This window comes from Talpa occidentalis, unplaced genomic scaffold (genome assembly GCF_014898055.3).
Source record: "Talpa occidentalis isolate TD23 unplaced genomic scaffold, MPIMG_talOcc4v2.1 talOcc4.7, whole genome shotgun sequence".
NCBI classification, from domain to species: Eukaryota; Metazoa; Chordata; class Mammalia; order Eulipotyphla; family Talpidae; genus Talpa; species Talpa occidentalis.
In genome coordinates this window covers 77,497,492-77,522,280 of record NW_023605083.1, presented here as the reverse complement: position 1 = coordinate 77,522,280, position 24,789 = coordinate 77,497,492, and the positions used below count along the sequence as shown (strand labels likewise).

Here is a 24,789-nt window from a genome sequence, read left to right as displayed (position 1 = left end):
GGTTTGGTTTTCTCACCAGTAAGTATGGTGTTAGCTAGGTTTGTTACAGATATTCTCTATCAAATTGAGAAAATTCACGTCTATCCCTATTTTCCTAAGAGATTTTACTATGAATGGGTTTTGGATTTTGTCAGGTGCTTTTTCTGCATCTACTGATGTGATCATGTGGTTCTTTAGCTTATAGATTGCATTAATTATTTTTGTGAATTTTAAATCAGCCTTGCATACCTGTGATAAGCTTCACTTGTTTGTGGTATATAATTCTTTCAATAGATTGTTGGATTTATTTTCTAATATTTTGTTTGGGATTTGGAATCTATGTACATGAGAGACTTTGGTCTACAGATTTCTCCTTTTTGGTAATATCTGTGTTTACTTTTGGTATTAGGATAATGATGGCTTCAGAGAAAGAGTTAAGAATTATTCCTTCTGCCTTTAGCTTTTGAAAGAGATACTATGAATTAGTATGATTTCTTCCTTAAGTGTTCAGGAGATTTTGCCAGTAAAGCCATCTTGGCCTGGTGCTTTCTGTTTAGATCGTTATTAATTATTGATTCAAATTCATTAATAGGTATAGGCCGATCTTTCTTCTTTTGTGAATAATCTTTCTTCTTTCGTGAATTTGGCAGATTGTGTCTTTCAAGGAATTGGTTCACTTCATCTAGATTATCAAATATGTAGGCATAGAGTTGTTCATATTATTTCTTAATTATCCTTTTATTTATTTATTTTTAAAGATTTATTTATTTATGCATACAAGAACTGGGGTACAGGTCAGAGTTTCTGGGGGTGAGAGGATTTACCAGAGACAGAATGGGGAGCAGAGCAGGATTTATTGAAAAACACTGCTGAGGGGAGCAGCAGGCAAGACAGGAGAGGTCTGCTGCACCATGTGGGTTAGTTCACTGGCCTCATGGAACTCATGCTGCAGTGGCTGCCTATAGCTTGATAGTGTTGCAACTTAACCCATGCGCCACCAGGGAGACCCCTATTATCCTTTTAATATCTATGTGATTTATGTCCTTTCTTTCATTTCTCATGTTAATAATCATGTCCTCTCTTTTTCTGTGCTAGACTGACTAGAGGCTTATCAGTTTTACTGATCTCTTCAAAAAATCAGCTTTGGCTTTCATTGATTTTCTCACTGATTCCCAGTTTCCAAATTCATTGATTTCTGCTCTCAGGGGGAGGCATTTTCAAAAACTGATTGTGTATATTTAGAGTACAGGTTTTCTGAAAGTTCAAAAGCAGATCATTAGGCAGGAATTCTTTTTATTAACTGGTACTTTCACCGTTAAATCTTCACTGACATTTGCCTTTCAACATTTGGACTATACTATTTTAGAAGTAATTTTTTTTTCGTAAAAATGTATAAGGCACTTTATAAATGTTATCTAAAAGTAGAAACACCATCATTATGAATCCACTTAACAAGGGAATAGCAGGTAAAATTTAATTATAATAACAAAAAATGCAGTACTGATAGTTTTGTAACTAACCAGTGAATTCTGACAGAATTTTTTTTTTTTTTTTTTTAATTTGTGGATAAGGGTGAATGTAGGTAGCTGCGGAGCAGGTCAAAGGCCTAGAAAAAAACCTCAGATTATTTTATTTAGATTGGGAAGACTGAATGATTATATTTTCTTTAGCTATGGGCAGTTCTGTATTTCTAAGATTTCACCTATGTGTTAACATATATGTTTTAAAAAGAGAAACTGAAATATCATTTTATGATGTTCTGCTCATAGAACAAATGATAGGAAATTGATTAAAACTGCATAACAATAGGTCCAGTAGGTACAGATCCTGAGACAAGGCTTGAGAATTTCATGATATGAATTTGTTATGTAAGCATGCACACAGGATGTCCCTCACTCTGATCTGAATCATACATAAATCACGAACATGTATAGTATGTTTGTTTTTTCTCTAAAACATATTACTGTGAGTCATCACCTTTCCTTTACATTTCTTAAACTTCACTAAGAAACTAATCTTGAATACATTTGAGCCTAGGAAGGAATGACTCTATTTCAAAATTGAGAGCATATTTTAAGATAATTTCTATTAATTTGAGTGGTTATTATGAAAAATATAAAATTGCTTTAGCCTATTTAACTATTATACTTTTTGTTTTCATATGATAATTCTTATAAACTTGTTATCTGTACTAGGCATGTTTTTCCCCTAAGTGATAAATAGTTGCTCTTTAGAATTCTTTTGCCATTTCACTTGTTAAAAGTAATTATCTGTGAATAATTCTTACAGCTTTGAAGCATTTCAGGATTCATCTTTTTTGGAATAGAAATGGGATTTATCAGATTATTGATAATAATGTTCATCTTGTGGAATTCAAATATTTTATATTGGTGCCAGGAAAATAAAATTAAATTGAGTATTAATTTTTGCTCCAAGAATCTTAGTATAAAATATAGATACTTTAGATTGAAAGCAATATATATATATTTTTTTTAAAGATTTATTTATTTATTTATTTATACAAGCACTGGGTACAGTCAGAAGCGCTGGAGGGTGAGAGAATTCACCAGAGCCAGAGCGGGAAACAGAACAGGCAGACCGACGAAATACACTGCTGAGGGACCAGCGGGTGGCAGGAGAGGTCTGCACGCCATGTGGGACCCTCACCTGGTGGCTGGGGATCGAACCAGCACTGCAGAGGCTGTGGGCAGCTTCACAACCCAGCGCTCAACCACTGCACCACCGGGGAGGCCCTGAAAACAATATTTAATGGAGATTCAAAGTTTGACTTGGCTGAGTCTCTACCTTATAAACATGTATTTATCTAGAAAATGGTGAATGCACAGACAACACTGTTCTTATCAAGAACCACTCCTCTCCAAGAGCCTTATGGAATTAGCCAACTAGATTTTGAACACACACAGTCTCAAATTTGACTCTCTTGGAGTCCCTTAGAATATCTGATTTTTAGATCTCAATGGGTTATAAAGAAAAATACCATTAAAAATACTTACAGAAAATTGCTCCTTAAAAGAAAAGATTACATTGCAAAGACTTTTATTCTTTTTTTTTTATTTTTATTTTTAACTTCATATACCTTCTTTGGAGGAATGAATTAAGGAATGATGGTTTCAGTATGGTTTGAAACTTTGAAAGCTGCATTTTATATCTCTCTATGGGGAAAGACTTCCTTATGTGGTATTTTGAAGGAATTTAGTATGTGAGTACCTATTTTATTATGTTAATATGGGCAAATAATTTTAATTCTCACCACAAACTTATGAGTCGAATATTAGTATGAGTAACATCCCAAAAGCAGACAACTGGGTAAACCGCACCACCTAACCCCATAGTCTACACTTGGTAGGATGAAATGGGTAGGATGAGATGAGAAAGGTGTGAGCAGAGGGTATGGAGAGCAAGGGTCTGGAGATTTATAAAATATTTTCTGCCAGCCAGGCTGGCAATGGAGTAGGTTTCTCAAATTATACAGTTACTAAAGCAAATCCTCATGTGACCTTAACCCATTGAATGACTTTGAGGAAGTTGGTTAGTTTCCCTGAAGCTCTTTACATCCATAAGGGGACCTGGTGTTGCCTCTGATAAACTGCTCCACTAGGATTGATTTAGTCTAGTTAATGGTGAATCCCTCTTTTATAATTTTCTGAAATAGAAATAATCCCTAGTAATAAGTCTGCCACTTGTCCTTCCAGTGCACACATTCACACAGGGGCTCCTTAACCTTCCTTGTGCCCTGGGCACCTTTGGCATTTTGCTGAAGTCTTTGACCACTTATCGGAGTAATACTTGTAAATGCATAAAATGAATATATAGAATTACAATGAAAACCAATTACACTGAAACACTATTATCAGTATGTTAGAAATTGTAATGTATAATGATTTTCCATGGTTATTAACACATTAAATAAGATTTAGTGGTAAGTTCAATAACTACTATTATTTTGAAGCAATGAGGAACATAAGCATTATTTCTAGATGTCTATACCAATAATGATTGCTATAAAAATAACTACAACATATATATAGGCACTACTGAAAATGGGATGGTTTGTCTATATTCATGATTGAAGAAAATGCTGAATTTTAGCTAGAGGTTAGTAAAAATAAGGACATGATTTTTTCTATTCATGTTTTCATGACTCCTTAAATCATATCTGTACCCCATGTTAAGAACCTCTGAACTAAGTGGTTCATGGCTTCAGATTCGATGAAAAATGTCTTGGGATTTTTTTTCCTCATCAAAATTTTATTGATTTGCCATGTGTTTATACAAAAATATGTAAGTTTGAGAGTGCAACTTCACACCTCAGCATATGGACATGTTTCACTTGTCTTCCACCAAATCTCCAGAAACCACCCACTATCAGCTTGCCCTCCCCTCCCATCAGGATCCTCCCTCACCCCCACTAGTGGTGAGTGGTTTTCCCAGAGTCTAAGAGTTGTTTATGTTGAGTATTTCTTTTATTTCTTTTGTTATTTATATTCCAAGAATGAAAGAAACCATCTGTAACAGTCTTTTTCCTCAGACTTTCAATGAATCTTTTAGTTTAAAAACTTGGGAAAGTTGATTACTTAAAAGTATTGTATTCCTATTCATGGTCATTGTAGTCTACATTTATCTAGTTTTTCTTTAATATCCTTCAGTACAATTTTCACAATAATTTTATAAATTCTCTTTTATAAGATTCATACTTACTGTATAGCTTATATTACTAATTGCTATTTTATTGCGTTTGCTTTGTAACTATAGAGTTTAAAATAGCTTTTGTATATTGAATCATTAAGCTAGTCAATTACTTTTTACCTATGCAAGCATCATCTCAAAATAACAATTGCCTCCCACCTCTAATCTATGATTTTTTTTTTTTACATTTTCCTATGTATTGATAAGATGTTCAGTGAAATGTTCAGTAGAAACAGTGATTACTGTTCTTCCTGATTTTAAAGATAATACTGACTTTTTCCACTCAGGAACAGATTTAGGGTCAATTTTTAGGAGCTGGCAAGACCCAATCAGTAACTTTTCATTATTTTTGCAAGCCAGTTCTTAAAATACAGCCACTATTAAAATTAAATCACAGGGCCTCCCTGGTGGTGCAGGCGGTTGAGTGCCATGCTGTGAAGCTGTCCGCAGCCTCTGCAGTGCGGGTTTCATCCTGGCCAGCTGGCGGGCAAGAATCCCACATGGCGCGGCAGACCTCTCCTGTCTCGCCCGCTGCTCCCTTCAGCAGTGCATTTCGTCAGTCTGCCTGTTCTGTTCCCCACTCTGTCTCTGGTGAATCCTCTCACCATCCTGTGCATCTGGCCTGTACCCCAGCACTTGTATAAATAAAAAATTTAAAAATCTTAAATTAAATTAAATTAAATTAAATTACATAAAATTACAATTTAGTAAATCACTTTAAAAAGAAAAGTAATAAATTTTCCAAACTCAACACTTACTTTATTTTGAGGCTATTGGTATTTGCAGGATGGAAGTACTGTATGTAATCGATGTTATGCCAACTCGATGGTTAGTGATGTGTCATTGACAGCGATGAACTGGCTGCAATTGGAATACTTATACTTTGGAAAGTGACAAATGCTACCAATCAAGGTTTTTATTTTTCTTAAGTAAATGTTGTTAAACAATACAAGGTTTTCAGTTTGCTATAGGTTCTAGCATTTTCCTTGCCTATGAGCTAAAAAGAAAGGCATAGTGGGAGGAAGAAGAAAAGAAAACTCGTCAATGTGTTAATCTGAACATGGCGTTTCCCACAGATACCTGTGATACTCCGCTGGCATCTGCCCTGCCCCGGGAATCATTCAGTAGCTCCTCTGAGCTGTCTCCAAGCCATGGCCCCGGATTTGCCAGTCTTAATCGCAGAGATGGTGAGTCGGCTGTTATCATTTTGTTACTCCACCATAATTCAATTCCAGAGAGAATGATCTCCATTTTTAGTATTCATTCTTAAAGCTCAAAAATTATTATGCAATTTAATGAAAGTGAAGACAATACCTTCATCATGTTATGATTTACTAGCTTTCTTTGTTCACTATAGAATTTTGGAGGGATTATTTTTTTTGATATCTTTATTCTCTACTGATTGCTCACAAATAGTCACAAATAGGAAAGGAATTATATTTAAATTTCTTTTATTTTCTCATGGTAATATTGTTTTATATCACTATATTATTTCATAGATGAAGGAACACACTTCTTGGATGTACAAGTAGAATTCATTAAATACTAGATTATTTCCAATTTTATCATCTTTTAATTTTAGAGCAGGCTATAGTAAAGGCTAGTGCTGGTCATGAATAATTCAAAAAAACAAGTAAATAAGCCACTTATAGCCCCTGTGGTAAAACTATACAAGTCACTGTATTGTTTCTGTGGGGTGTGAAGATGCCATAGAATATGATGGGAATATAACTCCATTTCCAACACTTGGCTTGGGAGACCAGGTGACGCTTTGTGATGAAAATAGAGTCCCTTCCTTAGTTTGGAAGGGAGCCATTGCCTTATTTTTTGGGTATGTGCTAATCGATTCATACTACTTGGGTGTCATTGAATAAATTGTTTCTTCTACTGCACAAATAATAGTTCTATGGATTAAATAACTTAATTCATACACTTAAAATTCAAATGTTTCACCAACTTTTAGAGGATTTTTTTTTAAATAAAAGATTAGTTCAGACAGTAAAAATTTCAATTAACATTTGGAGCTTTGTCAGTGTTACTTACTAATTTTTTTTTTTTTTTGGCCAGAGTGACTGAGCTTCCAAAATTTTTAGTTACAGTGACAAATATTTTAAATACCATAGTTTCAGCAGGAATTTGATATGTAATAGCTCACCAATACATTTCTGTGGTATATTAAGTTGGCAAGAGATTTCTCATATATAGGTATTGCTATAAATTCTGAAGGTATTATTATGGAATTGAGCATTTCTCTCCCTTTCTTTTGTGTTTTGAAGATAATAGTTTAAGAAAGTCTTGAATCATATGTGGGCACCTGGATTAAACAGATTGCTAAGGAAGAGTTGGAAGACAGAAAGCTTAGGGTAGGAGAGCATGTCCATATCTACCCTCCATGGTCCTTTACCATGAAAAAGATATGAGTAAGAGGAGCTTACTCCTCAACGCACTATGCACTATTCATAATTAGTTTTGCCATCCCAAACAAATACCTTGTGATTGAAACCAGACTTCAAGTAAAAATTAAATTATCAAACTAAACATTTTTGGTTTGGTGATTGATATTAACTTAAAATCTAAAATTTCCAGTAGTTACCGGGAGATTGTAAAAACTAAAAGAATTCTGTATTTAATTAGTTTAAAGAAACCCAAGGGGATTGTGAATTGTGTTTCTGGTTTTCAGGGAGAGAAAATTGTGATTCAGACCTTTAGTGATGTCAGTGTCATGGCTTGGGAAGTTTATAGATAGGTTACATGGAAACTCCTAAAGTTAAAATTGACTTGGGCCTCCCTGGTGGCTCAGGGGTTATATATCAGCACTGTCACCACTATGGCCTGAGTTTGATCCCCAGCAAGGGCTCAAACTGCTCCCCTTAGCAGTGTATTTTAGTAAATCTGCCTGTTCTACTCCCTACTCTGTCTCTGGTGAATCCTCTCACCACCCCCACTCCCAGCACCTCTGGCCTACACCCCAGTTCTTCTACACAAATTAAAATAATAATAATAATAATAATTTATAGAAGGAAAATTTTTAAATAAATAAATAAAATTGACTTGTTTCCATTACAGTTAATTAAATAAACTAATAGCCCTGAATGTGATAAGCAGTCATTATAAAATGGTACTAAAAACCATACTTCTTTATATGGACTACTCTTTTGGAAAATTTGTTAGTTTTCTAAAGACAGTGGTAGTCAGAAGATGAGGGTTTTTTTATGTTTTTTTTCTCTAATTGCATACAATATGCATTTCACTAAATATCCCTTGATAGCATCTCCTGATCTCATACCCATTATTAAGGCATGACTTAGATAACACAATTTGTCATTATTTTTCTGAAGGATTACCTATATGTATGTTTTCTGTTAAAAGTCAGCATCTCAGAGTATGGCTGGGCATTTACTTTGTTTTTGTAAATGCTAGTTAACTTCAGTTTAGATTATTATAATAAAAGATATGGCAGTATAAAATAAAGATTACTATAATGGTGACAGTGACTTTTCCTATGTAGGAGTTTCAGTTTTCTTGGCAATTCTGTGTATGATCTAATGATGAAAATCATGTGAGATTACCTGATTTTTTTAATTTATTTTATTTTTTAATTTATATCTTTTCCATCAATGTGTATTCCCCATAAAATTCCCACCAATTCACCCATGAACCATCACCATAATCCCTTGTGCTCTTCTCTTTCTGTTTTTTTTTAATATTTTATTTTATATAATTCTTACATCATTTTTCATTTTTTGCACAATGTATCTATTTTCATAACCTAAATAAGGGACCAGGAAAAAGACTAATTAATACAAAGTAAAAATCAAAATCAACAAGCAACTATAAACCAGAGACACATTACAGGGGCGGGGGGCTTGGGGGGAGCAGAGGTGGGGAGAGGAAGGATTAGGGTCAAAATAAGGGGGGGTACAATTGTATGGGGAATATAACCTAAACGAGATTATGTGATTTTTATTTTAAAAATTACTTGGTCTATGTGATGGCATTTGGAGACTTTTGAAGCATGTGGTCAGTCTTACATTCTTAATTTTTTATTTTGAAGTAATTGAACTTCAAGAACTTTTAGTTACAATTCGAAATGTCCTGGCACCATAACATCTACAAGGATTTTATCTGTAACAGCTGATCATTGCATCTACAAGATGCATAAAGGTGATAAAAATAAAAATGATAAGAAAATAGTCAATCCGTGATTTTTGTCTATATATAAAAATTTGAGCCAGTGTGCAATTCCTATAAAGACAAATAATTAAAAATTTAAAGTTTTTTAAAGTCCTTCATTGATTCAATACATGGAAAATATTAATTAATAAGAATTTATTGTATATTTTATGTTTCCTACTGTATGTATTTATTACTTACACATATTATTTATGTATTTATTTGGTTTTCTATTAATTTTAACTAATGGGGTCATATCATTGCTCATCATGGTTCTAAGTGCTTCTGAGCTCCTACTTTGAGGTCTGAGGTTAGGTTCCAGATAACATATTTAATAAAATGTCCACATTGATGTAATACAAGGTACATTTGTCTTTCTATACAAAGCAACATTAGTGGCTAAAAAGTTAGCATCTCCAAATACCTTAATTATCATTTTTTAGCTTATAAATTTTATGATGTAAAACCCATTTTTTTCAGACACATTTATTTATTCATATTCCTGCTAATGACAATTGATGCCATTACATAGAAATGTAAAGTTCTTTGAAAATTGGGTTTGATTAATTAGACTTGATGAAACTCTGTTTTCATCCATATTAAACTGATATATCCCAAATTACAAGTTATCTAATATTTTTCATATAAAGGCAAGATTGCTGAAATCTGTATGTTATAAATAAGAACATGTTCTAATAGTGACTGTTTCATCCATATTAAACTGACATATCCTAAATTTCAAGATATCTAATATTTTTCATATAAAGGCAAGATTGCTGAAATCTGTATGTTATAAATAAGAACATGTTCTAATAGTGACTGTTTCATCCATATTAAACTGATAATATCCTAAATTTCAAGATATCTAATATTTTTCATATAAAGGCAAGATTGCTGAAATCTGTGTTATAAATAAGAACATGTTCTAATAGTGACTTCATATTTTCCTTCTGTTTCATCCATATTAAACTGATATATCCTAAATTACAAGATTTCTAATATTTTTCATATAAAGGCAAGATTGCTGAAATCTGTATGTTATAAATAAGAACATGTTGTAATAGTGACTTCATACTTTTCTTCTCAAAAATCTTAAGAAATTGCACTGCAAGTTCAGACAAAAGTTAAAAACAAAAATAAAAGCCTATCTTATAGTAAGCCATGTTGGACTTTTATTCCATATTTTGCTTATGAAAATAGCCTTTAGTTTTTGTAATTATTACTGTAAGTGACTCTTTATCAGGCTGCATCAGCTTTGTGAATGAGTTTTCCAGTTTATAATTCCATGTTCTGTTTGTCACATGTTCTGTAAATGTGATGGTGAGATACTTAGTCTTGAGAGAAACTATTTGAAATTACTAGGAGGAAACACACATACATTTTATACCTCTTTTGGTTCCTCAGAAATGCTTACTTATCCCCAGAGAAAGGAGGTATATTCATAATGTGATGCTGAAAATCAAGAACTTGACAAGTCACCTAACTGGTTGAAAGTGCAAATAGGATTGCTTTAAATTTAACTTTATCAAAAATGACTTTCCAGATTACTGTATTGAATCTTAAACTTTTTTTGAGGTGGCATTGGTTTATGGCATTATATACGCTTCAGATGTGTTGCATTATATGATTGTATGTTACATTGTGATCTCAACCAAAAGTCTAGCTTCATTTGGTTAAATACTGTGTTGTTTATTGTAAAAGAAAGTAGATGGAGATAAACTTAACTGATGGTATTTTCTTTACTTTGTCATTCCATTCCTTTCCCATATTGAGATGTTGAGCTTCCTCAAAACATGGACAGATCTATCTATTGGAGGGGCTGGGAAGGATTTTATCGGATGCTTGTAATATAATTAATGGCCAAATATTTTAGAAATTATTTTCAGCTTAAAGATATTTATCTCTCAACTTATGAAGTACAGTTACTAGTAAAAGTTTATGCAGTAGTTTTCCAACTCTATTATGGAATTGGATAGTTCTTGAAGTGTTTCTTCCCTTTCTTCTTCCACCTGTCTTTATGTCCTGTGATCTTCATAGTCAATAGTTTGGTCCTCTGTGTGGTCTAGTCTGTCACCATAGCTTCCTGAAGATTTTTTAAATTTCTTTTATTGATCTTTTTGAATCCTGAAACTCCTATTTTCTTGTCTACATCTTCAATCTCTAATTTTTGTTCAGTAATTGTATTACTTGTGATAAACTTTTCCTTCCTCATTTTCTTCTATCCCTTTATCATACAATTTTGACCTTTTTATCTGATTGGAACAGAAGCTTTTCCATGTCTCTGTGTTTGTATTTTGGGCAGTTGTTCCCTTCTTGTGGTGTCATGTTCCCTTGAGGTCTTCAGTTGCCATGTGTTGCAATTTTTGTCTGCACATTTGCTATTGTAGGTCTTCTCCCCAGAATTCCTGCATTTTCTAGTAGTAGCCAGTTGGGAGCTTCAAGGAAAGATTGAGAGCATGTGCAGAGGAGAGGTGGCTGCTGCTCCTGACTCTCCACTCTGGCCACAAGCAACAGGATGTCCTTTGGTCAGAAGGCTTTGCCACTGTGCTTGCTTATAGTGTCTGCTACACATATTGGAGATTCAGTTCTAAATTACAATGAAATATGATTTTATACCTGAGATAATGGCACATATTAAAAATCCCCTGGAAAGCCTGTTACTCTGTTGGTGGTAATGTAAACTGGTACAGCCATTTTGGAAATAATATGAAATTACCTTAGGAAATTAGAATGGAAATACCATATGACCCAATAATTCCACTCACAAACATGTATCTGAAGAAGATGAACACATGCCATAAAATTATATGCTCTAATGATGTTTATTACAACATTATTTACAATAGCTAGGACATGCAAGCTATTTAAGTGCCCACTGATAGAGGATTAGGTCAAGAAGATGTGGTATATTCATATATTGGAATATTTTTTGGCCATAAAGAAAAACAAAATACTGCCATTTACAGAAAATGGGGGCAACTGCAGGAAAATAAGTATAGTGAGACAAGTTGGAATGACAAAGAAATATTGGATATCTATATAATGGGTGATATGACATAGTAAAATACTTGTAAAAATTAGCAGACACTAATAAAGTGAGGATTCTGAGGTTAAGGGGAATGGCAAAGGGAAGAAAGATCAAGGGGGCGTTCACAGAACCCTCTTGCCTCGTCTTTCTTTCCTAGAGATACCTGTCAACTCCCATGAGGAGTTTACTGAAAATTTGCAGCATTTACAAAAAAATGGATGGTGGTAGGAAAAATGCTAAAACATTTAGGTGTCCTAACTCCAGGCTCAATTTGTGCCCCATAGCTAGTCCAGGAAGACCATAAACAGTAGCAAGGCTGATGAAATTTCTCAGTGGCCTCTGTGGTCAGCTGCTCCACCTTTGCTCTCAACACTAATGGAGAGCTTCTTTAACTAGGGGCTGTCTGGAAGATGGTCTTTGAGAACTTGTCTCTCCTTAGTCCAGTCCTTGCAACTGAGCTCTTCTTGCATGTTTCCTTCAAGGACTCAATGGATTGGGCTTTTCTCCTATGCATTCTGGTGTCATTCTTTGCTTGGGATGAGTATCGTACGACAGACATTATCAATATCACTTACATTTTGTGATGCGTAGACCTCATCTTTTTTGCATTCCCATTATATAATACTCTATTGTATTTAACAGGAAGTCTGAACATGTCTCTTTTCATCTGGGATTCCCTCAGTGTGCTCACAACTTGTGATAAATTAAGCTACAATGTATCTATAAAGAAAATGTAAATTTTACCACCAATACAATTTTTTCCAGAGACTTTTGACTAACTGAGCAGTCAAAAGTAGATGGATACTTTAGTTCTCTTGGTTTTACTTCTGAACATCTCACCCTTGCATTTCCTGACAAGATTGTGGGGGCACCCATTAGATCGAGATGCAGGTCCCACTGGCCTCATATATGTTCTACCTCAAGGGGTCTCTGAAAGATGCACAATGAAGCATTCATAGAATTAGACTAGATCCCATAGCTGCAGTACTGGTAAAACATAAGTATTTCATAGAATATGAACAAATCAACTTAGTCACACATTTTGTTTTCCCATAAATTATTTATTGACCACATGTTTAGATTCTTTCTAGACTTGCTGGACAATTCTTGTTTTATTTCTAAGTTAAATAATTAGTGAGGGCCTCCCTGGTGGCTCAAAGGGTTAAGCAATCTGCAGACTCTGCAGCATGAGTTCGATTCCTAGCCGGCCAGGGAGAAACCCACATGGTGAGGCAGACCTCTCCTGTCTCGCTCACTGCTCCCCTCAGCAGTGTATTTCAGTTAATCTGCCTGTTCTGTTCCCCGCTCTGTCTCTGGTGAATCCTCTCACCCCCCACATCTCTGTCTGGCCTTTACCCTAGCTCTTGTATGCATAAATAAATAAATCTTTTTTAAAAAATCTTAAAAATAAATAGATAAATAAATAGTGAACTCATCTTATACTTTTGCCAGTGTAGAATTTAAACAAATTAGAACTTAAAAAACCCAGATTGACCCAGATGTGAGTGCCTTTCTAATTTATGTTTCATTAAACCTTAGTCACAGAGTTGGGGGAGGGGTGGTTAAAAAAAAAAACTCAGTCACTGGTTCATATGAGTATGAGTAAAACAAGGTAAAACAGACAGTGTGCATCAGTTTTATTGTTTTGTTTTGTTTTTAAAGATTTATTTATTTATTTGTACAAGAACTGGGTATAGTCAAAAGCGTGGGAGGGTGAGAGAATTCACCAGAGCCAGAGCGGGGAGCAGAGCAGGCAGACTGACGAAGTACACTGCTGAGGGCAGCAGCGGGCGGCAGGAGAGGTCTGCACGCCTTGTGGGACCCTTGCCGGTGGCCACGGATTGAACCGGCACTGCAGAGGCTGCAGGCAGCTTCGAAGCCCAGTGCTCAACCACTGCGCCACCGGGGAGGCCCAGTGTGCATCAGTTTTTGTTCATTTTATACAAAATTCCTGTAATAATGGATGTAAGTTGTGAAAAGTCATTGAAATTTGTCCTTCCCTTCCCACCCACATCCACCCCATCTCCCATGCTGCACATAGGCTTTCAGGGTGAAGTCACAGTATGCTTTCTTTTCCTCAGTATTACTGCATTTAATGTGAATCTGAAATTAATAAGTCTATATTTTATTTTTATTTTCAATTTTTCTATTTGCAGAATCACAGACTATGTCTGCATTTTGTTGAGGTATCTGATTTAGAGTTTGGCAGCTGTGCGTGATTTGTTTTTTTCTTGTAGATGTGCTTTTGGGGAAACTGTCCAATCTCCATTGCTCAGACTGAGAGCAGATTCTAGGAGACTGATTGGAGAAGGAATCAGGGTACACGTAGGCAGATCTGTATTTTCTGTATTTTCTCATTCCTGATGGCTAGAAATGCCGTATATAACTAGTTGGGATTGCTGAGAAATGAGAACTGATGTAAATGTTTAAGTCCCCTCAGCAATATAGGCAAGGGTGTGTCAAAAGCTTCAATCCAGCATATAAAATCCAATGATCTTTGAGTGGGATGGTGAAGGAGCATTCAGAAAACCCTCTTGCCTCCTGGTCTTTTTTTCCTAGAGACACCTGTCGACTCCCATGTGGAATTTACTGAAAATTTGCAGGATTAACTAATGCAGGGTGATTGATTAAAGAAACACTGATCTTGACTGCTAGCTTGCAGGGTCTGCTGCATTCAAGTGAACCCCTTCAAACCCTGCATTACTGTATTTTGTTTTCCACTACACAACTGTGGGTCTCTCTTACTGGTCAGTGAAACTACTTAACAATTCTCAGATAGACATTTGTGTATTTCCCAGCTTTCTGCAGTCAACATTTTATTAAGTGCTAAAAAAAGCCATTCATCCCAGGGACAGCATGCATGAGAGGATGCTCAGATGATGACCCAGCATGGCTGTGGGGATTACCCGAGGCCTGGTGTCCTGCTGAAATGAATTGTCCCATGGCACAGGAGATTCTGAAATTTCATCACTTTATCGGTATAACCAGTTAATCAGACAGCTTCATTTGCATACCAGTAGCACCTCCTCACCACGGGTAAGGAATGTGAAATGTCCAAGGTCCATTACCTGCAGCTGTTAAAGGCTGGTTGGCAGAGATGTGGCTGCACCTGTGGGAGAGGCTGGTCTCAGAGCAGCATGCTGGAAACACACTGATGCTTTTAAGTCCATCATGTTTGCTTCTCTGCATGGTGGCATACTATACTAATGACATTTCTTGGCTTTAAAAGTCATTAAAATGACAGAGAAAGATTGTGAGTGCACAAAAGTATATCATTAGTATATTCTTTAGAACTTCCACACTAGTATAAGACAGAATATAAAATATTTAGTTACTTTTCCAGATTTAAGCAAACACAAATTATCAAATGTAGATTGCTTTATTAAAAAGATATCTAGGGCCTCCCTGGTGGCACAAGGGGTTAAGCACCCCACTATGAAGCAATCCACAGCCTCTGCAGCACAAGTTCGATCCCCAGTCGGCCAGGGAGAAATCCACATGGTGAGGCAGACCTCTCCTATCTTGCCCACTGCTCCCCTCAGAAGTGTATTTCAGTTAATCTTCCTGTTCTGTTCCCCACTCTGTCTCTGATGGATCTTCTCACCCCCCACATCTCTGGTCTGTACCCCAGCTCTTGTATGCATAAATAAATAAATCTTAAAAAAAAGGATATCTAAATACCAGCCCTTAATTTAAAAGTCATTTTTCGCTAATTATAAAACTATAGACAATGTAACAGTAATATTAACCAGGGCTAGTTAACTCTCAGGTAGAATCCAGGAGGACTTCCCATTTAAAACACTAGGTGAGAATTTTACGGGGACTGTAACGGAGATGAAAAAGCATACATTGTACAAAAATGAAGAATGATGTAAATAAATAAATATATGTATATGTGTATATATATATATATACACACACACACATATATATATATATATATATATAATACTAGGTGGGAGCCTCAGACAAAACAGGAAATGTATTAGGTGATAACTAATCTTGTCATTAAAACCAGAAAAGACTGAGAAACTGTCACAAACTAGAGGATATTATGGAGAGACAATGATATGTAAAATGGGATGCTAGAACAGATAAAAGTGAGTTTTGGAAAAACTGAAGAATCTCATCAAAGTTAAGTTTGTTATTTCATTTATACTGTGGCATTGTTAATATCTAAGTTTTGATCAAAGTAGCATGGTGTTGGAGGATGTTAACTAATAACAGGAGAAAATGAGTAGAAAGCAGATGGGAATTCTCTGTACCATCTTTGCATGTCTTCTGTACATCTGAAATTATTTTAAAATAGAAAGTTAAAAAATACATTGCAGAACTACCAAAATTGCAGCATATTTAAAATTCCAGAGGGCACCTTGAGAGGAAAACTTTGAATATTTGAACACGGATGCACTACAGGAAATGAGGAAGTCTTAGAACATGGGTTATAAAGAAGCTGTAGGCCTTAAACTTTACAAAAGGCTGTGCATGTGCTGCTGGTAACAGGAATGTGCCCACATCCACACCCTGATGCCATTGCCCGTGTTCACTTTCCTCAGAGCCATCTGTAACCGTGTCTCCCCTGATCCATACTCGCCACTTGTTCCCTTCCTGCCAGCTTTAGCAAACAGGGTGTGAATGTCAATAATACCTCCCAATGCAAAGATAAAAAATGTCTAGAGTGTCAGTTCCTCTTATCAGAGCATCAAGTAAAGTGTCAGAACAAAGGAGAAATTTTATATTCATATTTTTTTTATTAAAAGAACATTGCATTAAATGTCAGTTTCTGGTGTATACCATTATTACCCAACATCTGTGTATACTAAGTGCAACATTAAAAGTTTAAATTTGTCCTTCAGCAGTGGATTCCTTCCACTTGATCTACCCACATTCACCTTCTTTCTTCCCTCTGGGAATCATTAATTTGACCTTCTAATCTAAAATTTTATTTTTGTCTTATTTAGTTGTTTTCTCTTTATACCTATGTATGAGTGGAATCATTGTCTTTCTCCGTTTGATTTAATTAAGCATAATATCCTGTAGATCCATTGATGTTGAAAATGGCAGAATTTCTTCTTTTCTTTTCTTTTCTTTTCTTTTCTTTTCTTTTCTTTTCTTTTCTTTTCTTTTCTTTTCTTTTCTTTTCTTTTCTTTTATACTGAGTAGTATCCCATTGTTTATATGTCATCTGTTGCCATTCTTTAGCCAGTCATCAGTTGATGGACACCTAAGTTGTTTCTAAATTTTGACTTTTGTAAATAATGCTGCAATGAACATCTGTGTATGGGGTATGGTGCATATTATCTCTTCCAATTAGTTTAGTTTTATATTTTATATTATTAGGTATGTATCCGATATCTAGATTTTATAGGATTTCTATTTTCATTTTCCTTTTTCAAAAAGATTTATTTATTTATGCATACAAGAACTGGGGTGTAGGCCAGAGGTGTGGGGGTTGAGAGGATACACCAGAGACAGAGTGGGGAGCAGAACAGGCAGATTGAATGAAGTACACTGCTGAGGGGAATAGCAGGCGAGACAGGAAAGGTCTGCTATGCCATATGGGTCACTTCCCTGGCCAGGGATCGAACTTGTGCTGCAGTAGTTGCCGATAGCTTCATAGTGCTGATGTTTAACACCTAGTGCCACCAGGCTGGCCTCTATTTTTATTTTTCATGAGGAATTTCTGTACTTCAGAATTTCTTTTAATTAATAAGCTGTCATATTGAAGATTGTTTCCAAGATACTGTTGTTTTGTAGCTATGGATAATTTGGAAAATATGATTTCCAGAATGTTTTTTTAACTTATTTCCCAATTTTTATGTTGTGTAATTTAAAATAAAAGAATTCAATATGAGAAATCTAAATCCAAATTCAAAACTTATATTTCTATTAAATTGAAAGAGCAAAGTATCACCAATCACCCCACTTCTTTTTCCCACAGGCAATGGGCAAAACAAGCCAAACTAGGGGTTTCCCTGGTGGTGCAAGTAGTTAAGTCTCAGCACTATGAAGCTATAGGTAGCCACTGCAGCACGAGTTGGATCCCTGGCCAAGGGAGTGACCCACATGCGGCAGCAGACCTCTCCTGACTCACCCGCTGCTCCCCTCAGCAGTATATTTCAGTCAGTCTGCCTGCTTTGCTCCCTACTCTGTCTTTAGGAAATCCTCTCACCCTCCCCATAGCTCTGGCCTACACCCTAGTACTTGTGTGCACAAATAAATAAAAGAAATCTTAAAAAAAAAAAAGGCCTCCCCTGGTGGCTCAGCGGTTGAGCACTGGGCTGCGAAGCTGCCTGCAGCCTCTGCAGCACCAGTTCTATCCCCGGCCACCAGTGAGGGTCCCACATGGTGTGACAGACCTCTCCTGTCTCACCTGCTGCTCCCCTCAGCAGTGTATTTCGTCAGTCTGCCTGTTCTGTTCCTGGCTCTGGCTCTGGTGAATTCTCTCACCCTCCTGCACTTCAGACTGTACCCAGTGCTTGTATAAATCAATCAATCAATCAATCTTTAAAAAAAAAAAAGAAAAAAAAAAGAAAACAACCCTACTAATTTATGGTCTTTATCTGTTGTCTCATAGATCTGAGGAATTCCTTATCACTCCCTGACTTGGCTCTCTTTCACCTTCCCTGTTGCCCTCTCAGTCCTTTCCCTCCCTGCACACTAGTCATCTTCATCTCCTCCCTGCCACATTACATTTCAAATCATTCTTGGGAATGTCTGTTTCTCCTGTGAGAGCATAAGTGCCTAGAACACAGGGCTGTGCTGTAACCGTCTTTCTTATCCAGCTTTCAACACTGTACTTTCTCTGTTGGGAATCCAGAGTTAAGGTTTTCTAGTTCCACCATGATCTGATTATTTTTTCTTTATATCTCACAAAGCAAATCATGAATAAATAATAGTAAAGATACTAGTTCAAAGTGCTAATGTGATTGCACAGTGTCTTGTTAGCTGCCTGTTGCATTAAGCATTTTCTTTTTGTAGAATCCCCAAATCAAAGATTCAGGGTTCATAAGCTAAAAATCAAAGCAATTAACATAGGCTTCATCCATTTACCTTTTACCTGTGTCTTTAGCATGTATGATATAATTATGAGGGTTTACATAATCCAGGATTTGAAACTATGATTTTCATAAATCCCTCATTGATAGTGACATTCTTTTAAGTTACTATAGATTTTAACTGTTTCTTTCTCTTTACCATTTTCCTGTTTTTGTTTTCAAAAAAAGGAGCTGGTGGCTGGACCCCCTTTGTGTCAGATAAATACCAGTGGCTACAGATTGACCTTGGAGAGAGAATGGAGGTCACAGCTGTGGCTACACAGGGAGGATATGGCAGCTCTGACTGGGTGACCAGCTATCTCCTGATGTTCAGTGATGGTGGGAGGAACTGGAAGCAATATCGACGAGAAGAAAGCATCTGGGTATGTTCCTTTATTTAAAAACACAGCCTGCTAAACTATGAATTACATAGCTACTACATGTTATTGCAAATTTATTAGATCAAATACAGAAACACAACCTCCTAAATTATTTGAAAATGTTTTCAAGTGAATGAAAGACCCATGTGGCATTTAAAAACACACTGTCCATATATAATTTATGAAATAAATATAAGTAAAATACTTTTATAATGTGGTGAAATACTGAAAATGTTGTTTCATGATTCCTTTAAATAATGCAATCTAGGGAATAAATAAGTCATAAGCTACTTTATTTTTGTTCTATAACATAGTATTACCTTGGCATTTTTAATAAAGTAAATTTATTTTCCTATGTCCTCTGACTAAGTGAAATTTCTGAAAGATCCTGAACATTAAAAATACATGTAATGGAGGGGCCTCCCCGGTGGCGCAGAGGTTGAGCGCTGGGTTGCGAGGCTGCTCGCGTCCTCTGCGGCGCCGGTTCGATCCCCGGCTGCTCCCCGGCCACCAGAGGGGGGTCCCACATGGCGCACAGACCTCTCCTGCCGCCCGCTGCTCCCCTCAGCAGTGTACTTCGGTCCTTCTGCCTGCTCTGCTCCCCGCTCTGGCTCTGGTGAATTCTCTCACCCTCCCGCGCTTCTGACTGTACCCAGTGCATGTATAGACAAAACAAACAAACAAACAAATAAAATAAATAAATAAATAAATAAATAAACCTGCCTCTATAAAAAAAAAAAAAGAATTTATAAAAAAAAAAAATACATGTAATGGGGACTCTCTCTGCGGAGATCTGTTGAGGGACTCAATTTTTACCCCACAGGAATTCAGGTACTATGTGATCCTTATATTTCAGGGTTTGGAATTTAACAAATTTAAAATATTTTGAAACAATAACATGGTTTCTACTTTTGAAACATGTCCTTGCTTCTTTTTGAAGAAAAACACTTTGTTTACTTACATTTTTCAAATATTAAAAGTACGTAGAAATATAGCACATATTTAGTATTTCATGTTTTTAAATCATACTCTATTTTGAATGAGAGGTTCGAGAAGTAGAGCGTTGCAAACATCCACACAGTATTTGCATTTGACTGGTGGAGGGACTGATGGAGGGTTGTCAGGTAGAGAAGAAACTGCTTTATTCTTATTATTAAAAATAGAGTTTAGATGACTTCCAGGGGTGGGGAGAAGGAGAGTTAATATTTAATGGAAACAGTTTCAGTTGGAGAAGATAATGTTCTGGTGATGGCCAGTGGTGTTGGTTACACAGCAATGTAAATGTTAATGCCCTAGAACTCTACACTTAAAAGTGGTGAGAGTGGTAAATTTTATGCTGCATGTATTTTACTATACTAAAAAATATACAAGTTAACTTCTATTTCATTTAGGCTAGAGTGAAGGCTGTAAAGCTTTTTTTTTTTTTTTTCTTCCATTGCCAGGGTGGAAAGAAAAATATCCTGCTAGAAAGCTGTTACTTCTTAGCAAGTTGCTTATCTATAAAAGTAACAGGCAACAGAATGATAATATTCATTGGATAACAAATAACCTTCATTTGAATTTCTTTTAGAACTCTGTTACTTATCACAATAGATTGTTGCCTATTTTTTTAAATTTTCATTATTTTAAAATTTTTCATTATTTTTAATTTTTCCTTAGAACATTGTTAATTTTTGGACATTATGTGGTTTCTCCTCTTAGGTGTGATCACCATAGGTCTCCCATCACCACTGTACCCGTAGTCCATCACCGTATTCCTTTGTGTTCTTCCCCCACCTGTTTTCACCCCTATACACCTTTGGCCCCACCTCTCCTGGATGCCTCATATCTATGGTCAGCTTTATTTTTGTCTGATGCTTGGTTTGGGTTTTTCTGTATTCCACATATAAGTGAAACCATCCAATATTTACCTATTTTCCTCCTGAATTATTTAACATCAACCTTTCCAGCACCATCCATGTTGCCACAAATGGCATGAGTTTATCTTTTTTTGACTGCTGAGTAGTATTCCATTGTGCATATATACTAGATCTTCTTGATTCATTTATCTTTTTTGTGGCATTTGTGTTGTTTCCATATCTTGGCTATTGTAAATAGTGCTGCAATAACATAAGAGTGCAAGGTTATTTTATTTTTTTTTTATTTTTTTTTTAAGTAGTGTATTTGTATCTCTGGGTAGTTTCCTAGGAATGGAACCCTTGGGTCATGTGGTCGATCCACTTGTAGTGTTATGTGGGTCCTCCACACAGCTTCCCACAGTGTCTGGACCAGTTTTCATTCTACCAGCAGTGTAAAAGTGTTCCTTTTTCACCAGCATTGGTTGTTTCTGATTTTTTTAATATGGGACATACTTACAAGTGTGAGGTGGTATCTTACCGCACTGTTGGTTTCTGAGATTGGTTTTCTTTCTGTGGTGCATTGTTCCCCTGAGGACTGGCTTGGCCATTGGTATTTTTCTTTCTCCCCATTGTTTGCTTTCATTTTTGCTCCACTGTGAATGGGACATCTAGGACATCTATGATGTGTGTTCCTCTCCTCTGGTTCTTGTTATTTACCAGGTGGTAGATACAGTAGCTGGGGGTCTTCCTCAGAGAAGATCTGGAAATGCAGTATGGTGGTGGTCCTGGCAATCTAGGAGAGCATCTGCTGGAGGGGTCCTACAGGACCCTACAGGAGGTCTCTTGCCCATCCAGAGTCCTGACATGGGTCTGGGATCTCACAAGTCAGTATGGGTGCTGGTGTCATCTTGTGGGAGATCACCAGTTGTTCCAGGTAGGCACTGACGGAGTCCCTTGGGAGGTTTTCATACCTCTTTCATGCCTGTCTGGGAGGCACTGGCATGGTCTCATGGGAGGTGGCAAGAGCTCCCCTTTCTGATACCCTCCCTAATATGTCTGGGTTCTCACTGGTCTGGGCAGGCACTGGTGGGATCTATTTAATTTTTGATCTCTGGAACTCTTCTTAGTTCATTAATAAGTGTTGATGTAAATTGAATCAAAATTAGTGTGTTGTGTAACATTAGATGAAAGAACAAAATGGGAGGAAATGTGTGTGTATTTATAGGGGTGACTTAATTTTTTAAAAAGATTTATTTATTTATGCATACAAGAACTGGGGTACAGGCCAGAAGTGTGGGGGTGAGAGGATTCACCAGAGACAGAGCGGGGAGCAGAACAGGTGGATCTACTGAAATACACTGCTGAGTGGAGCAGCGGGCGAGACAGGGAAGGTCTGCTGCGCCTTGTATGTTGCTCACTGGCTGTCGGGAATTGAACTAGTGTTGCTGTGGCTGGCTATAGCTTGATAGTGCTGACTTTAACCCCTGTGCCACCAGGGAGGCCCTTGGGGTGGCTGATTTAAAGTTCCCAAACCAGCCATGTGTTTGATCAGAAGCAGATATTAATGTCAAGTTAATTTTACGAAACACCAAGTGTAAACCAGTGTTAAGCTAAACATGAAGAATGGATAACACTTGAAGTTGAATGAAGAATCTCATTATATAGAAAACTTTTGTTCAAAACTATGTATATGTGATTTGTGACTTTATTGGTTTTGAAAATTAGGTAAATAATAGTCAATACATGCTAACTTTAGTTCTATCTAGTTTCATATTTTTGCCCTACCCATTCCCAATAAATGATTGAGAAACTATGACATTTTTGTTTTTCAATTAAAAAGTCTGACATCACTATCTGCCAATCTGTTTACAGGGCAGGTGCCCAGGGAAAGTAGTGTCTAGAGCAGTGGTATTGGTAATCGTAGACCATGCAGGTTAGGCAACTGCGGAACCCCCAGTCATATCAGGGAACATTCAGTAGACTGAGTAGCCTGCTTCCCATTTCCACTGATAATGATTAGAGACCCTGCCTTCCCTCTCTCTATCTCCTATACTTTTCAGTGACTGGAACAGGGCAGAAATTTGGTAATTATTGGCTGACTTATAAGTAAGTGGAATCTATCTTCTTCAGGATGCCCTTCTTGACTCTCTGATCTGTCTGTCTCTGTTCCCTTCATCTCAGCTCAGTGGTCCTGAAGCTTCAGTGTAGAAATGTATTTCCTTTTTTTTAAAGATTTATTTATTTATGCATACAAGGACTGGGGTGCAAGCCAGAGGTGTGGGGGTGAGAGGATTCACCACAGACAGAGTGGGGAGCATAACAGGCAGATCTACTGAAATACACTGCTGAGGGGAGCAGCAGGAAAAACAGGAGTGGTCTGCTGTGCCATGTGGGTTAGCAACCTGGCCAGTGGGGGGATCAAAGTCCTGCTGCAGTGACTGGAGATAGCTTGATAGAGCTTTTTTAACCCCCATGCCTCCTCTCTTACATTCTGAGCACCTTTTTGAAGGGGGCTTCATCCTGGAATCTTCAGCATCTACACCACAGCTTAAATGCATTAGTCTCCTTCTTTGGACCTGACTGTACACTACTGAATTTGACAGCATTACATCTTATTAGTTGATAATTATGAGGTTATACTTCCAGTGCCTCTAGTCCTTTCTTTTTTTTTTAATTTTATTTTTATTTATTTATTTTTATTTTATTTTATTTTTATTTTATTTTTTAATAAATTTTATTTTTATATTCACCATACAATTGCAACCCCCTTATTTTGACCCCAATCACTCCCCTCCTGCCTTCTACCTCCCATAGAGTGTCTCTGGTTCATAGTTTTTGTTCATTTTGATTTTCACTTTCTTATAGTTATTCATTTTCCTGGTCCCTTATTTAAGTTTTCTAGATTCCTGCTATGAGTGAGACCATCCGGTATTTTTCTTTTTTTTTTCTGGCTTATTTCGCTGAGCATGATCCCTTCCAGAGCCATCCATGTTGCTGCAAATCTTTTTTGAATGCTGAGTAATATTCCATGGTGTATATGTACCACATCTTCTTGATCCAGTCATCTATTTTTGGGCATTTGGGTTGTTTCCAAAGCTTAGCTATTGTAAACAGTGCTGCTATAAACATAGGGGTGCAGGTGCTCTTTGGAGTTGATGTTTCTGTGTCCTTTGGGTAAATACCTAGGAGTGGAATTGCTGGATCATATGGGAGCTCTATGTTTAGTAGGTCCAGAAATCTCCACACAGCTCTCCATAGTGGTTGGACCAGTTTGCACTCCCACCAACAGTGCAGGAGAGTTCCTTTTTCTCCACATCCTCGCCAACATTTGTTGTTGCTAGTTTTTTTTAATATGTGCCATTCTCACTGGTGTAAGATGGTATCTCATGGTAGTTTTGATTTGCATTTCCCTGATTGCAAGTAATGTTGAACATTTTTTCATATGCCTGTTGGCCATTTGCATTTCCTCTTCAGAGAAGTTTCTTTTTAGCTCTTGTGCCCATTTTTTGACTGGATTATTTTCTTTGTTGTTGTTGAGTCTCATCAGCTCTTTGCAGATTTTTGTGATCAGTCCTTTATCATTAGTGTTGTGTGCAAAAATGTTCTCCCAGTTGGTGGGGTTTCTCTTTGTTTTTGTTATTGTCTCT

General features: G+C 36.5%; 1 protein-coding gene across 2 annotated transcripts in view; it reads left to right on the top strand.

Moving 5' to 3' along the window:
- The window catches only part of LOC119231826 (contactin-associated protein-like 3), a 218,772-nt gene that overhangs the window by 30,741 nt on the left and 163,242 nt on the right, over window positions 1-24,789 (top strand). For both annotated transcript variants that reach the window (XM_037493608.2, XM_037493607.2), the window contains exons 2-3: window positions 5,763-5,873; window positions 19,114-19,307. In XM_037493608.2, coding sequence (XP_037349505.1) covers window positions 5,763-5,873; window positions 19,114-19,307 — 305 coding nt within the window. The remainder of the gene's footprint in view (window positions 1-5,762; window positions 5,874-19,113; window positions 19,308-24,789) is intronic.